The sequence below is a fragment of the Xenopus tropicalis genome, chromosome 8 (assembly GCF_000004195.4).
Source record: "Xenopus tropicalis strain Nigerian chromosome 8, UCB_Xtro_10.0, whole genome shotgun sequence".
NCBI lineage: Eukaryota > Metazoa > Chordata > Amphibia > Anura > Pipidae > Xenopus > Xenopus tropicalis.
This window is the reverse complement of record NC_030684.2, coordinates 77,491,129-77,508,681: the sequence shown is the minus strand read 5'-3', so window position 1 is coordinate 77,508,681 and position 17,553 is coordinate 77,491,129. Positions and strand designations below refer to the sequence as shown.

The following is a 17,553-nucleotide window of genomic DNA, read 5'->3' as shown; positions in this document are numbered from 1 at the left end:
AAACGAGTGGATTTTGCATTGTACGGCTAGTTTAAGGCTTCTGCAACACAGCCAGATTCTCAACCTGCAGATTGCCAGCTGATCATTTTTTTGTACCCTGAGCTATAGTGTTGGTGGAGTGCAGGCACACTAAGTGGAATTCGGCATGAAAATTCATACAGTTTTGCACCAAATTTTGCTTCATCTGACTTTATCCAGGCCAAAGCAATGGCTCTGGGTGCAGCCACAGCAATAAGATTTTTGCAGTGTAGGGGCGGATTCTCGTCCTGTGTTTATCCACAGACTGAGTATCTGCCCCATATGGCATCAGCCATAGCCAATCTTGTAACTTATATAGCTTTTGTATTGCACTGTGATTTAAGAGATTGTACATTAGTCATATCAGTCTCTGATCCAGTGGAGTTTACAATTTACGGTCCCTATAACATTAACATGCTATGTAGAGCCAAATAACTTATCTGTATGTTTTTAGAGTGAGAAAGGAAACCTCTGCAGGCAAGGCAAAAACAAACACCACCATGTTTGCAGGCTTATTGCTTGTGCCTTTACATACTTAATAACATGATAGAGATAATAACATGATAATAATTGTGCAATGAACATTGGCTAAAAACCCACAATTATAACCTGCCCTGTAGACAAGACTAAAGTGAAGGCTAAGAAATAAAGAAGACCACTCTGAATACTGTTGCCAAGAGGTACAGTGTTGAATATGTGCAATACAAAAGCAAATATAGCATAGCTTAAAAGGACAAATATATATATATATATATATGTATATATATATATATATATATTTAAAAAATATATATGCAATCAGGCATAGCAGCGTTTATAAAGAATATTTAAATTAAGCTGAGATATTGCCAAGAAGGAAGCCAATGCTCTTTTCCATTCCTTCAGTAGAACTGGAACACCTCAGCGCTCCATGCTGCAGTTGGAACCGTATTACATACAAGAAGGGATATCGAGTCCTGATAAATATCCAGCAGCTATCGGCACTCAGGAGATAACCTCAGAACGACATAAATCAGGTAAGGCTTCTGTGTACTAACAGCAGCACCATTCCTATTGGTGTTGATAGTTTAAGATGTGTGTGTGTAGGAAAATATAAAGAAATGTACAAAGAAGGTGGCAAAAGTGGACATCAGTGTTCACCCACTTGTTACATAACAATATACATAATTTATCACACTGAAGGCAGACTGCTGGCCAGTAGTAAGAAAATAAGCATACACTGTTGCAAGGCCTTGTAACCATATCTACTTTTATGCCCTGCACCCAAAGCTTTAATATAGCATAGTAGTACACAGAAAGGCCATTGGAAGTTAGGGAGAAAAGAAGAGCAAAATAAAGATTTGGAAATGAGAAAGAACATGATCTTGTGGGCAAAATTACAAAACACAAGACCCTGAAAGTTTAATTATAAGCTTCTTGTTTTAGTATGTTTGATGTGTTCACCCTTCTATTGTACTGTGCTGTGGAATATAGTGGCACTTTATATAAGTGCTTGTTATTGCAGTATTCCTGCTTTGCACCTTTATAAATAAATTCCTGGATTTTTAAGATAGGCACAGATTACTTAAGCAAAAAGTGAGGCAGGGTGTATGATTTATTTAGACGGAAGAGCAAAACTACATCCCCTGCATAGCAGTTGCCACCAGGTTTGAAAAGATGAGCCATTATGTGCAATGATGGCAGCTCACATTAGGCAGTGATATAAACCCGCAGGAGTGTATAACCTGTTTTGCCCTAGGCCACTTAGGAGGATCAAATCCCTTAGCCCTTGGGGAGTATGCCATCTCAATATTTTTTGTGCAGATTATCTGTCCGATTAATGTTTACCCTTAATATTTTCTAAAAATACAGTGCTGTAATTCTTTAAATTGTAAGTTATTTCTCTGCTGCTGACCTAGGTCTGGCCTTTTTAGGGCATGCCTCTCTCCGCAAATACCAATGAATAGAGTATGTTATCCTCTACTCGAGGAGCCTGATTCTGCCCAATAGATCATCCTATCCTGAAAAGAATATACTTTATTGTTCATGTAACTTGATCAAAAATAAGGAAAAAAAAGCACAGTAGAGACCTGCAGGGGCACTTATTTTAAGCTTCTCTCTGCTATACATAATGTGTAAAGCTTTGCAAAGAATATCTTGGTAGTGAGGGTTAGTTTGGTGTAAGGCTGCTAGTGAATGCTGAATCTTATATTATTAAACATAATTTTCCAAGCTTATCTCCTCTCTCATCTTTTTTATGTCTCTCTGTGCAAACTGCCTGCTAATCAGCGCCCCTCCCCCAACATCTCTCGTTTACCTCTTAGATTAACACACAGACATTTTAATTATTCACTGTCAGTGATGCTAATGCTTACGTACAAAGAATGATGGCAAACTGTGTCTTTGCAGAACCGATGTGGCACATTCCAGCCCAGAATCGTGCAGGCACAGGGCTAAACAAGAGGCCCAGCAGGCAGGAGATACCAGGGAAGAATTCTCCTCACCGCCATTCACGTGTAAGTATTAAAATATTTCTTTGTCATAGCATATGCTGGGGAGCTGTGGGCAGCCACAAGAGATAGTATTCAGCCCTGATAGGAGCACACAAGCTATAATGCATGTGCTTAGCCCCAACCTAAGCCTCCCTCATAAGGCCTTTATGTTCCTCTCTGTCCCTGCATGTAACTACACCTTCCCTCCTTGCCCCTCCAGGGTGAGCCACAGTACTCTAGCCACTCCAGCAGCAACACACTATCCAGCACTGCCTCCAGCAACCAGAGTGATGAGCGCTGGTTCGACACCCCGGAACAACCGGATTTAGACCTTGAGCCTCTTTCCAAAGGCACTTCCAACGACAGTGGCATCGACACCACTATCCCTAATTTTCCCCACACCAAACCTGCGCGGCTTACCCCACGCCGGGAAAAGCCACAGAAACCAGTGGCCTGCTCCACTTATCCAGGCATGCACGACAGCAGCTCCAGGGAAAAAAGGAAGGAGTCCATGTCCTCCAACAAGGGTTACAGACCCAAACTGTACTCGCCTGGGAACACTGGAGGAAATGTATTTAACCAAACCAGGTAATGTGAATTCAGGGCACATAAAGCATAGTTTAGTCTTCCTATTTTTTAACACAGGAACTCTAAATTATAGATTTTGCTGTATAAAGACATTTTCAGGTACAATGAAGTTCTCTCTTCTCTATGGGGGGAATTCACGAAAATGTTGGTAAAGGAAAATGTCATAAAAATGTCTCTTGTACACCGACCTATTTACAGAACAAATTTTCCATCATTTTTCCGCCTCTAACGACAATTTTCAAAAAAAAATATTGTTAAAAAGTAGGCATGGCGATTGTGTACGACATTTTTGAGAATTATTCGTACCATATCATTTTTACCGACATTTTTTAGCCAAATATCTCTGCTTATAACAAAAATGTCAGTAAAAAAATCTTTACAAGTAAATATGGTTTTAGTCTAATTTTAAAAAATGTCATCTACACAATAAAAAATTGTTATTGCTGTGAAAATGTCATTTGTGCTCCAAATGTTCTTTATACAGACGTAAGCCAAATTAACCTATCGGCATTTTTTTCCCCAACATTTATGTTATGGCAGAGAGATTTTGGCGTAAAAAAACATTTATAAAAATGATGTGGATACAACTAATTTTTAAAAAAGTTTGTAGCCAATAGCCACACCAACTTTTTAACTACATTTATGAAAATTGTCGGTACAGGTGGAAAAACGACAAAAAAAAAAAATGGACATTTTCCTTTGCAAACATTTTTGTTATTTACCCCTCTTTTAAAAATGGGTACTTTACACTTTTGTGTTATCCTAATCCTTGGCACTGCTAGGTGCTATCTGAGTAATACTACAGGTATCTCTTTCTTTCTTCCATAATATAAATGTTGTTCTCAAAGACTCTTGCTAACCTGTGAATTATAAAATTAATGGTTATGTTGACAGCTTTTACTTTGCACAGAAAAGTATGCAACCACTGCTAGGTAGTAAGTCGTATGCTGTTGCAGGCAGTTTGTCAGTATATATGAGCAAATAGCACTTTGCTACAACTATTCATTCTTCTCACTAATCTCAGAAACACAATATCACAAAAAGAGTGAAAATTTAGAGAAAGTCAAATATAATAAGAAATAAGAGGTACAGGCAGCGATAACACCACCTTTGTAAAGTGTTTTTATTTTTTGTCCTAAACTGAAGCTGTAAGGTGCACATGTTATACATTGCAGAACAATATATGTTGGAAAACAGTATACCATTCTATAAATAGTGTACTGTTGTACTGCTAAGGGGCAATCAGGCCTTGTAGTGTACAAAGCTGATGGATCATACCCTTTATTGTGTAGTGTCCAGGAGCTATAAAGGTGGCCATACACTCTACAATTACAATCTTTCCCATAACTGTTGTTCGTAGGAAAGATTGTTTGTCCACTCCACAAACAATAAAAGCTGAATTGTCAGATATGCAGGTAAAAACAAAGGAATTCTTTACACTTATCTAACGATTCAGCTCTAATGTTACGATGTATAACTGTATGTACTACCTGCCCTATGATGCCTGGCACACAGAGGCAGGGTAGGGCAGAGTATGGCACACACAGGCAGGGTAGGGCAGAGTATGGCACACACAGGAAGCATAGGGCAGGCAGGCAGAGTATGGCACACACAGGCAGCATAGGGCAGGCAGAGTATGGCACACTCAGGCAAGGTAGGGTATGCAGAGTATTGCACACAGGCAGCATAGGGCAGGCAGAGTACTGCCTGTGTGTGCCATACTCTGCCTACTCTATGCTGCTTGTGTGTGCCATACTCTGCCTGCTCTATGCTGCTTGTGTGTACCATACTCTGCCATATGCTGCCTATGTGTGCCATACTCTGCCTGCCCCACCCTGCCTGTGTATGTCATACTGTGCTGGCCATATGCTGCCTGTGGGGGGTGAACCTAGCAGGGGTTTGTTAGCAGTTGGAAATAGTCATTATATGGTCCCTATGTTGTGTAATTATGTGCTGGGGTTGCTGTGCTATCCACAGGGGAGGCATATGAATTTAAGGGTGTGTCTTAATATGACATGATACAATTCTTTCACATATGAGTGATGGAGGATATCCCTGCAGTGAGCACCAACTATTTGGGTTTTTGCTGTGCTACCACCATTAATGTGGGTATGGTCTTAAAAGCTCATGGGTGGGGTTTGAAGTGGGTGCAGTTTAAAAAAGGGAAGTGGTCAAAACTGGCTTCCATTATTGGCCCTCCACCATTTATGGCATTCAGCCAATGGTATCCATCCTACATGCCAGTATGACAGGTAACCATATATGAGTGGCCTTAAAGGACATGTAAACCCCACACACAAAAATTTAATCAGTGAACAGCCTCTTTGAAATCTTTCAATAGCTGCTGCACTGGTTGTCCAGAGGTTAATAGTAAGGCTGCAACATTCCCTTAGTCACTTAGATTTCCTAAGAATAAGGGTCTGTGTGTGTAGGGTGTTTGCAGATTTAAATGTATCCAATTATGTATCAGAGGAAAAATGGCCACCAGGTAAAAGCTGCTATTTGCTTTAGAAAACTGTGATGGTGCTGGCAGTGGGGATATATGCAGTACAAATGGTGCCATTTGGGTGGGGGTGATGTGCCTAACTGATATACATTGTAGGCAAATGTAGGCTTTACATGTCCTTTAAGGCAGCGTTTTTCAAGTGTGCCGCGAGATGTTGCCTGGTGTTCCGTAGGCAGGGCCGCAATTTTTACTTTCAAAGGAGGCCCGCGATGCTACAGTTTTTCTTAGTAGCTCGGGCCCCCTTTAATAAAATCCGGGCCCTGTCATTGGTTGCGCCCCGTGTGTACGGGTGACGTCAGTACGCACGGGGCGCAACGTTATAAAAGGGCCTGTGTGCGGTCGCGTGTAGGCAGAAGTGCAGAGGCGGCGCGCGTGAGGGGAAGATGCTGCTGAAGCCGCCGAAGAGCAGAAGTAAAATGCTGCTGGGCACCAATGTATTAGGGGGGGCCACGGGGCACACTGACTTATGGGGGCACTGCTGCTGGGCACCAATGTACTAGGGGGGCTGGCTCTTGGCACCAATGTACTGGGGGGCACTGCTGCTGGGCACCAATGTACTAGGGGGGCACTGCTCTTGGCACCAATGTACTAGGGGGGCACTGCTGCTGGGCACCAATGTACTAGGGGGCACTGCTCTTGGCACCAATGTACTAGGGGGGCACTGCTGCTGGGCACCAATGTACTAGGGGGGCACTGCTCTTGGCACCAATGTACTAGGGGGGCACTGCTGCTGGGCACCAGTGTACTAGGGGGGCACTGCTGCTGGGCACAGAGTTAAATTTTTTAACATTTTCTAATGGTGGTGTGCCTCGTGATTTTTTTCATGAAACAAGTGTGCCTTTGCCCAAAAAAGGTTGAAAAACACTGCTTTAAGGGACAGTCCAAGTGACTCTTCATTTCCTCAGTTGCAGATGTACCATGCACTTACCAAAGTTCACATTTTGAGACTGATAATTAGGTACAGAGTGGATAAAATGTCAGACCCTGATTTGTATAATGTGGGGAAGATCACACATTGTCTTGTACAGCATAGAGAAGATATGAATCCTATATTGTGCAATGTGTAAGGTCCCATGTGTATATATAACTTTATATAACAGTGCTGTACAGTTTAAAGTGGACCTGTCACCCAGACATAAAAAGCTGTATAATAAAAGCCCTTTTCAAATTAAACATGAAACCCAAAATATTTTTTTTATTACCACATCCTTACCCATTATAAAAGCATTGTAATTTTGTATTCTGTAAGACTGTACAGCGCTGCGTACCCTTGTGGAGCTTTATAAATAAAGTTATACATACATACATTTTAAAATCCTAGCTGTCAATCAAATAACGCCTGCCCCGCCTCTATGCCTTAGGCATAGAGGTGGGGCAGACAGTTACTTTCACTTTCAATTCAGAACTTCTTGCTGCCCTCCTCACATTCCCCTCCCTTTGCACCATGTAATTGTGTAACCAGAGCATGGACATGGGACTCCCCATACTGGGTCCCCCATACTGGCACAGAAACAAGATTTTGGCAGGATGCAATGCCTGCTTTGATAACAGTGTCCACAAAATGGCCCCTGCCAGCTTGCTGCAATTGTGAATTCCAAGGCTGAAGAGAATAAGATTAAAATAATTTATATAGTGTAAGTAAAGTTTATTTTGCTTGCCAAACACAAAAGAAAACAATTTGAAATTATTTCTTAAGGTGACAGGTCCGCTTTAACAGTGTAGAAAAGTATACACAGGGTGTGTTATAATAAATAAGTATAAAATATGGAGATGTGCAATGTGATCAGACACACGGTAGGAAGGAGAGCTTACAATTTATGTATCAGTACCTGTACTCTACACTGACTAAATTTTGCAGTATGTGGAGAGGTAAGACTTTGTATTGTAAAGCTGGGCATACGTGTAAAGATCTGCTTGTTTGGGAAGGTCCCTCCGCCATCTGCTGGTTGGCCAGTACAATTGTTTGCCGATTTGTTCTGGATTGGCCAAGTTGTCAGCTTTTGTCTTTGCGTGTATGGCCTGCCTAAGATGTAGTATGTGTAGACCAAACTATATATTGTGCAATGTAGAGTAATATACTTTACTGCACAATACAGTGAGGAACTGTTTTTTTACAGGGTGGGAGAAGTCAAATGCCATATGTGTATTTGTATTGTTTAGGTAAAATCAGATCCTATTTTTTGCAGGCTGCGTGGTTGCTTAGTAGTTAGCATTGCTGCCTTGCAATCTGTGAAGCACAGACTGTCTGCATGGATTTTGCATGTTCAGTATGTGTCTGTAGGTTTCCTCTAGGCTCTCTGGTATCCTGCCAAACTCCAAAAACTTACAAGCATGTTAACTGATCCTAATCTGTATGTATTTTTTGTGAATGTGATAAGTTTATAACTCAACTTAAGCAGTAGTGAAGTTAATGGTGAACAATCTTGTAAAGTTCTGGATAAGCAACTTGCTGCTATGTAAGTAAAGGATATTAAATAAAATTATTTTACAGTGTACAGGACACTTGGACAATACATTGTAAAATGTGGGTTTACATCTTTTATTGTATCATTCAATATAGGGTTGTCATAACCTTCATTGTTCAGCGTGGGGCAGATCACACCCTTTGCTGCAAAATGTGGTAGAATTCAGACCATGTATTATAGCATGTGGGCAAGGAGAACACTTTCACAACATAAGTAAATATTTAACTTTACACTGTACACTTCTGAAGAAAATTAGGACTATGTGGTAGAGATTGAACTCTGTATTGTACAGTAGCATAACAAAGATCAGATCATATGTTGTATTAGACAGCGAGAAAAAGTTTTGGATAGCAAGACAAGCATGAAAAAAGTTCCTGGAGCTGCCAATGAGAGCTATAATTGGCTGTTTCATAGCTATGCTGGCAGCCTACAGAAAGCTCTGTTTGGCAATTACACTGGGTTTTTATGCAATTAAAACTTGCCCCCAAGCCAGGAATTCAAAAATATGCACCTGCTTTGAGGCCACTGGGAGCAACATCCAAGGGGTTGGCGAGCAACATGTTGCTCACAAGCCACTGGTTGGGCATCACTGCCTTAGACATTAGTTATATGGTTGCAGTTGAGGCTTCCCCTTGATGACTCTTCTATGTCGATCATGTTTGTGCAAGCATTGCTCTACCGTCTGCAGTCCTTTGTCAGCCAGACTTTCCTGCAGGTCCTTTGCAGGGTTTGCTTTTGCCTTTCTGGCCAGCATATGAGCAGTTCTTTGCGAAAGTTTTCTTTGTCTTCTAGATCTTGCCTTTACTTTCTTTGTTCCCCATAACTGCCATTCTGTGACTCAGATTCTCAGAGGAGCCATGGTTGTTGAGTGACAGCCCAAAGTTTGGGCTGTTAGAGTTTTCAGACAGCTCCTAATGACTTTTAAGCTGGCCATACACGCACCGATAATATTGTCCATAACCTCATTTCGTACGATATTCGGTGTGTGTATGGCAACTCGGCGAGCCGACCGATTTCACAGAAGGCTGCTGATATCGGTCGACTAGCCAATCAGGCGCCATTGAAGGCGCCTGAGCAAAATCTGCCTTCAGGGCTGAATTGGCAGAAAGAGGTAGAAATCCTATTGATTCTACCTCCATATCTGACGATTCAGCCCTGAATGTCAGTGGAGGGTTGGAACGATCTTTTGTGCCACCGATGGTCGCAAGAAAGATCGAAAAAACGCCACGTGTGTGGCCAGCTTTAAGGCCTAATGAGGTTGCAAAAACAGTGTTCATCACTGGACTAGTAGAAGGGTATGTAACTGTGCGTTACAGTTTGCAAAAACACATTGATTCCTGCTGCAGTTGTTTGCTACCGCTCACTCACAAAATTAAGGGGCATATTTATTATGCTGTGTAAAAAACGGCGAGAAAATTCGCCACACATCTGCAGGCTTCGCCATGTAAAAATGGTGTAAAATCGGCGTAATTGTTTTCTGCGTTTTTTCTTCAACCGGAATTCAGATGGCGATCTTTTCAATTATTTTACACAGCTTTTTACTCCGTTTTTTCAGCGAATTAGTTTTACACAGCATAATAAATACGCCCCTTAATGTATAGTTTGTTAACAAAGGGTGTAAAAACTTTTGCATTCAACTGTACATGTATAATTGCCTACATGATCAGAGCAATATTAAAATATTCAGTATAATTTCTTAAAGCCATTCAGGCAACTGCTAATTGGATGAGTCTGTTTTATTATGGGTGTAGTTGATATGGGTATAGTTGTTTAGGGAATACCTAACAGCTGATTGGCTGCCATACATTTAAAGCTTGTGCCTTACATTTTTAGCTGTGTACAATGCAATGGCAAAATGTATTCTTCCTAAAATGTCTCCTTTTAAGCTGACATAACTGTAATGAAACTAAACCTTTGCTTTATTGTTCGACTGTCGGTTTTGTGAGATGAGCCCCTTATTTCTACTGGGGATAGATCCAACATTACATTTTAAATTTTGCTTATAAATGAAGAAGGATTTTGTTTACCAGGAGAGACTGGTCAGTCAGCTTATTTTAATAACAATAAATGGTAGTTATGTATTATATTGCTGACTAATACACGGTACTAATACAGGTACACTTTTTCTTTCCTGGAAATTTTGCCAACAACACTGTTTATTTGATCTGTAATCATATATAAACTGTATCTTTGTGATATGCAAATAAATCATTCTGAGGAGAATATAATATTTTTTACTGAATACAAATGGCAATAAATGATTATGCATGTAGTATTTTTTTTTTTTCTTTCAAACTTAGTTTGTGGATCAGATTCACAGTTTATCAGACTAATCAAATGTCCATTGGCTGCTGTAACCATTCATTTTGCATGTGCATTTCTTTCTTGTTTCTTACAGGACAAGCTTTTTTAAGTCCCCTGAAACTCCCAACCCTCCCCACATGACACAGTCCAGCTCATTCCAGTTGTCCAGCTCTGTTCCCAAATCATTCTTTTCCCGACAGAATGTGAGAAACCAGATCCCAGCTGGGTGGAAGAAGCCAGAGGAGGCTCCATCAACACAAGCTACATTCACAGACCCAAAGAAGTATGATTTATTTAATGGTGTTTTTAGCCATTCATTTCTCAACACATTACTGTTAGGGGCCTATTTATCATGCTGTGAAAATGAAATTTGCCTAAAAAACTGTGTAAAAAGCTGTGTAAAATAAATGGATACGTTTGCTATTTGACTAAGCCTGGCGATGTGGCTAATTTTGTCGCCATTTTTTACACAGCATAATAAATCTGCCCCTTAGTTCATTTATTGTGTGCAGCATACACAGGGGATGCACCAAGCAACACATTGTACTTAAACACATATATAGGCAGATTTTAGCTATCCAGTTGTTCTTAAAGTAAAGGCTATATGTATAAATCTGTGAAGAAGGAAAGGAGTATTTGTAAAGCATTATTACAGGTATGTGATACGTTATCCAGAAACCAGTTATCCAGAAAGTTTAGAATTACGGAAAGGCCATTTCCCATAAATTTTAATCAATGAAAATTCTAATTTTTTTAAATGATTTCCCTTTTCCTCTTTAGTAATAAAACAGTGGCGAAAGCTTGATCCCAACTAACATATTTATATTGAATGGTTGCTTCAAGAAAAAATTTTAAAAAATTAAAAAAAAACAGATTTTACGTGTAGATCCCCTCGAAGCCCCTCTTCTCTACTGTAAGCAATTGCAACTTGGTGTACCTTTCTTCATAACTAAGACTTCCAATACATTTAATCAGCTAGTGACTGCTTTCTTTTGAGCACTGCAATTGCACTAACTGCCTAATCGACTAAATTTGCGCTGCATATTCTAACTGAGGCCTCACCAATGCTTTTGAAGAATTACCATATTTCTGTGAATTTATACTATTTTCAGTATAGAAAGCTAACTTGCTTGCCTTGCCCTTTCCTAACTGATATTGCTTGCTAAAGAAAATATATTTATTATAAACACAAGTACTACCAGATCCCTCTTTATCAACTTAGTCCCATTAAGGGAATTAAAATTCGGTACTTTTTTTAGATCACAGGTACATAACCTTAACCCAGCTTCAATCATATATTGCCTATATGCCTTAGGCATAGGGGTGGGGCAGACAGTTACTTTCACTTTCAATTCAGAACTTCTTAGATGTTGCTGCACTCCTCACATTCCCCTCTCTCTCCTCACCATCTAATTTGGCAAGTGCATGGGCATGGGTATCAGGTCCTCCTATACTGGCACCGAAACAAGATTTTGGCAGGATGTACAACTTGTAAGTGTCCACAAAATGGCACCTGCCTGCTTGCTGAAATTGTGAATTTCAAAGCTGAAGCAAATAAGATTTGAATCATTTCTGTAGTGTAAGTGAAGTTTATTTCAATTGACAAACACAATAGAAAACAATTTGGAATTATTTCTTAGGATGACAGGTCCCCTTTAAGTTAGCTTTTTTTTTAACCTATGGCATGAATTAGTAGAGGGAGCAAAGCGGGGCATAGTGCCCCCTTGGTCCATCCCTTTATATCTGTAGTATGTACAGGGTCGGACTGGGCCACCGGAACCCCGGGAAAAACCCGACCCGTGCCGCTCAAGGGAGGAAGTCAGGTGAGGGACCCTGTGGGGGGTTCGGGGAACACGGGGGCCCTGCACCCCCAAGTCCAACCCTGAGTATGTAGGTCATCCACTTCCCTCAGAAAGGTTTAAGGACAAACAAAGTTACTGCAGAGAAATTACTGTGTGCAGAACTGCTGGACTTGGCATGGAGGTTGGTAATAGTCAATATCTGTTGGCTGATATAGACAAATGTTTATTGATAGGTGTAAAAGTTTGTGTGTTTGTGTATATTTAATATGTAATAAGTAAACTTTTTTTTTTTTTTTTCCAAGTTTCATTCACCACATACAGTACTGGACTGTTAATAAATACATGACATTTTTTTCTAGTCAGTCAGCTAGCGACTGCTTATTTCAATATACTGCAGTCTCAGCTTCCCATCTCTTTCAGGCAAGTAGATGTGAACACAAAGAATGTGTTTGGTCAGCCTAGGCTACGAGCCTCACTCCGAGACTTACGATCACCTCGCAAAAACTACAAGTCTACTATCGAGGATGACTTGAAAAGGCTTATTATAATGGATAATTTTGGATCAGACCAGGAGCAGGAATGCATGGTGTGTATTTATTTTAGAACAAATAAGCTAAGCACAGGTCTGTACCATTGTTATTCACTGACTGTGTGTGTGCAGCCTGACATTTGGCACTACTGCATATAGGCTTTAGTTTAATAACTGGACATACTATATTGGTATTGTTGCATGTAGTCTTACAGTATACAGCTAGGCAGTTTATAACTGGCAGCTTACAGGGCTTGTTCACCTTTTAGTATGATGTAGGGAGTAATATTCTGAGACAATTTGCAATTGGTCTTAATTTGTATTATTTGTGTTTTTTTAATTATTTCACTTTTTGTCCAGAAACTTTCTACTTTGTAATTTCAGCAGCTAGGGTCCAGATTAGCCTGGCAACCAGGCAGCTCTTTGAATAGAGACTGGAATATGAATAGAACAGGGCCTGGATAGAAAGATAAATATTGAAAAGTAACAATAAAATTGTAGACTCACAGAGCATAGTTTTTTTGGCTGCTTGGGTCAGAAACACCAATTTTAAAGCTGGAAAGAGTCATAAGTAGGCAAACTATTTAAAAACTTAAGATGAACTGCCCCTTTAACATGAAACTGTGGAATTGCTAGTTATAGGCTGCCACTGAAAAGCTAAAAATTGTGGAGCATATTGGCTAATCTATTAAAGCTGGTAATATAATTTGGCCATTGTTACACACAGGTTGCTAATTTAAAGCTGTACATATACCTGTGGCCTGCTGTGGTTGTGATTTTTAATGGGTGGGACTTTAGGGCCGTGGCAGACTGGGAGATTAGTCGGCAGCAACAAATCTCCCTTGTCGAGAAAACTTCCGCAATTTCAGGAAATTGCAGCGCCGCATATGCAGTCCCACCAGAGATTTACATTCAAGCCGGTGGGATGACATATCGGGGAGATTATAGATTATTATAATCTCCCTGTCTGCCTCTGCCCTTAAGGTGGCAAAATGCCTACAGACACATGAGATGATTATATGTGCACGCTATATGTCACTAAGCTAATGTTTAAAGAGTGACACTTTCCTCTTAAACACTGGGGTGTAATGCACCCAACACAGATGCACAGTTTTTATTTCATATAATTAAACTGCTTCACTGGTAACATGCCATATCCTTATATAGAGTAAAGCTTTGACATTGTCATAAGATAGCAAAGTCCAAAACCTCTTCTGATTTCCTCTCTCCTAGTCTCCTCAAAAGACCTTGCAGAGAACACTTTCAGATGAGAGTCTCTGCAGCGGCCGCAGGGACCCAGGGTTTGCCTGCTCTCCTGGACTGGATTGCTCTTTAGGGGGTGATGCTTTGTTCACCAGCTCCTACCCATCCAACACAATGCCTGTCCGCCGGCAGCACACGCCCAGCCTATCAGAGAAAAGTGGTAACTGTCTCTTTAAAATCGATTTTGTATGTCACCCATGGGTTGTGGGGAAAGGTTTGGAGCAGGGTTCCCCTGATTATTGTCTTCAAACACCTATGATCCTAATGGCTTCCATTATTATTTTGAATTGGCCCCTTCAGACTGCAGCTTTAGGTAGACATGCAGTGCTTTAGTTGCTAGAGGTTTGAGCAGAGAATGCCTGTGTAATTAGAAATCGGTACACTGGGGCATTACATGTTCCAGCTGTGGAAGAAAAAAAAAAGAAACCATCTTGTCTACAGAAAATAATCAAGTAAATGTGAGAAATGCATAAGAAAGGCCTGGATTTCCACTGTTAGTTAAATAGACATGTCCAGTAAGCTATACTCTGGCATTTACCCTTTTAATGTGTTTAGGTGGACAAAAAAAATTACTTAAACATTTCTATGTGTATATACCTTTTAATGCCTGAACCCAGTAAAGACCTCCGTACAGTGTTTTATTTGGGGGCATATTTAGCAGAAGAGTATTTTCACAAAATATCTTATAGATACTCATAGACGTAGTGTATATACCCAGGGAAATACTGTTATTAAGCAAATCATGCGCTCTGCACACACAATTAGCTTTTTAACTAATTTTGGAGATCATTTTCTCCTTGTGGTACATTTTTTCCAGCATGGAACTATTAACCCTTTCCCTACCAGCCATTTTGGTCAAAGCGGAACTTGTGCTGCTAGACAGTTTTTGAACATTTTGCACTTTAGGGGCCTTTCCTCAGGGGGACTTTCAGTTTACCCAGGAAAGCAATATATCGTTGTTTAAGGACAACCTAAGCTTTCAAAATATGCTAGAATTTTTGTGTAATTCCAATTCTGTAACAAGATATAGGCTTATATAAGCTAAGATATAGGCTTATAAATGTCTAAAACAGTTTTTAAAAAAATCATATGTTCCATAATATAAACACACATACCAGAAACAACAATTATTTTATGCACGAAAATACAACATATTTGGAAAGTCCCATGTCTCCTGAATGCGCCAATACCAGAAATATATAGTTTTATGGAGATTCCTCACTTGTATAGGTCAAAAACTCCCAGCAGTACCCTACCAAATTTTCTAATCACTGCTTCAGAAAGCTGCATACTTTAGATTTAAAATTCCAAAAATTCCAGTAATAGAAGGTTTATCCCAGAAAATTGTACATTTTTGGAAAGAACAGATTCTGGAGAATCCAGAGTAGGCACAACTGCCTGTCTACTCCAAACTATCAAGTTGGAATGCTTTCCTAAAGTTATTGGTTTTTATCAAAATGTGTGATTTTTTTTTTTTTTTTTAAAAAGCTTCCAGTCTATAGTATCTGATCTCCTACAGGACATAAAGTGCCCAAATAAAACACCCTAAATATAAACACCAGGGGTCCACTGAACAGTTTGATGCCCAATATGTATAGGTTTACCTAAGTATGTGGCATGTAGGGGCCCCAATGGGAACATACCCAGATATGATCTATCATTTCTGTCATTTCAGCTCCTGCAAAATCAACACATGTATATCATTTTATATGGGATAAAGCTATATTATTTTCTACAGGTCATTAGGTAGCTGTATATAACCTAAATATGAACCCCAGAGGTCTACTGAACAGTTTGATGCCCAGTGTACATAAGTTTATCAAAGCACATGGCACTTAGAGACATAGTAACATAGTAAGTTAGGTTAAAAAAAGACGTACATCCACCCCATTCAACCATAATGCCCTATATTTAACCTGCCTAACTTCTAGTTGATCCAGAGGAAGGCAAAAAAAAACCCCATCTAAAGCCTCTCTAATTTGACACAGAGGGGAAAAAATTCTTTCCTGACTCCAAGGTGGCAATCGGACCAGTCCCTGGATCAACTTGTACCAAGAGCTGTCGCCAATAACCCTGTATTCCCTCACTTGTACTAAGAGCTATCTCCCATAACCCTGTATTCCCTCACTTGTACTGAGAGATATCTCCCATACCCCTGTATTCCCTCACTTGCTAAAAAGCCATCCAACCCCTTCTTAAAGCTATATAATGTATCAGCCAGTACAACTGATTCGGGGAGGGAATTCCACAACTTCACAGCTCTCACAGTAATAAATCCTTACCAAATATTTAAATGGAACCTCCCTTCTTCTAAACGGCATATTTTTACATCCCAGGTGCATGACCTTACATTTATCCACATTAAATCTCATCTGCCACTTAGCTACCCAGATTACCAGTTGGTCAAGATCCTGCTGCAAGGATGCCACATCCTAGATAGAAATGACTGGTCTGCAAATACTGATACATTACTTATAATACCCTCCCCTAAGTCATTTATGAACAAGTTAAACAAAAGTGAACCCAGTACAGAACCCTGAGGGACCCCACTGAGAATCTTACTCCAAGTAGAGAATGTACCATTAACAACCATCCTCTGTACCCAGTCCTGTAGCCAGTTTTCTATCCATGTGCAAATGACGTCACTAAGACCAATAGACCTTAGTTTAGAAAGCAGTCGTTTGTGGGGAATGGATGCTTTGGCAGAATCCAAGTAGATCTCATATATTGCACCCTCACTGTCTGGCTTCTTACTAACCTCATCATAAAAAGCAAATAAATTGGCCTGACATGACATGACCTGAGTATTACTGCTCATAATGCCATTCTCCAGTATATAATTTTGTATGTGATCCCTTAACAAGCCTTCAAATAACTTGCCCACCACTGATGTCAAACTTACTGGCCTATAATTGCCAGGCTGAGATCTTAATACCGTTTTAAATATAGGAATGACATTCGCCTTCTTCCAATCCGTAGGTACCATACCTGATGAAAGCGAGTCTGAGAATATCAGAAACAAGGGCCACTGTAATTCTGACCCTAGCTCTCTCAGTACCCAAGGGTGTATTCCATCTGGCCCCAAAATATTCTTTGTACACAATAATTTCATGGCTTACCTTTACCTAATTCATAAACACATGGCAATTTTATGTGGGGTAAACGCTGCAGAAATGTAGGGTGTCCCCTGAAAACCATATACTCTCTGAAAGTACACATTCTGATGGATCCAACATGGGTAAAGACGCCTTTCTACACCAAAGTACCAATCTGCAAAGCTTTCCTAAAGTTAGTAATTTTTATGACTTCTGAAAATCACCTAAAATTGTTGCAATTTGCTGCATTTATCTTACAAAACTTCTTACACACCATGACACATCTCCCCAAATATGAATGCCAGAGATCTACTTACCAGTTTGATGCCCAATATGCAAACATTTACCAAAGTATGGGGCGTATAGAGACACCCAAATAAAAGTAGTGCATATGAATTCTCAGCAGCCAACACAGTTTTTGCAAAAAAAGCTCAATGTCAATGTATTATGTGCCGTAAGACCCCTTAACTGTCCAGAAAAACATTCTGACAAATCCAACATGGGTAAAGAGT

General features: G+C 40.0%; 1 protein-coding gene across 5 annotated transcripts in view; it reads left to right on the top strand.

Moving 5' to 3' along the window:
* The window catches only part of sipa1l3 (signal induced proliferation associated 1 like 3), a 118,138-nt gene that overhangs the window by 94,142 nt on the left and 6,443 nt on the right, over positions 1-17,553 (top strand). For 4 of the 5 annotated variants that reach the window (XM_004917029.4, XM_004917031.4, XM_004917030.4 and 1 more), the window contains exons 14-19: positions 904-1,034; positions 2,407-2,513; positions 2,710-3,077; positions 10,447-10,635; positions 12,575-12,740; positions 13,917-14,106. In XM_004917029.4, coding sequence (XP_004917086.1) covers positions 904-1,034; positions 2,407-2,513; positions 2,710-3,077; positions 10,447-10,635; positions 12,575-12,740; positions 13,917-14,106 — 1,151 coding nt within the window. The remainder of the gene's footprint in view (positions 1-903; positions 1,035-2,406; positions 2,514-2,709; positions 3,078-10,446; positions 10,636-12,574; positions 12,741-13,916; positions 14,107-17,553) is intronic. The other variant, XM_004917032.4, reaches the window with a different exon arrangement.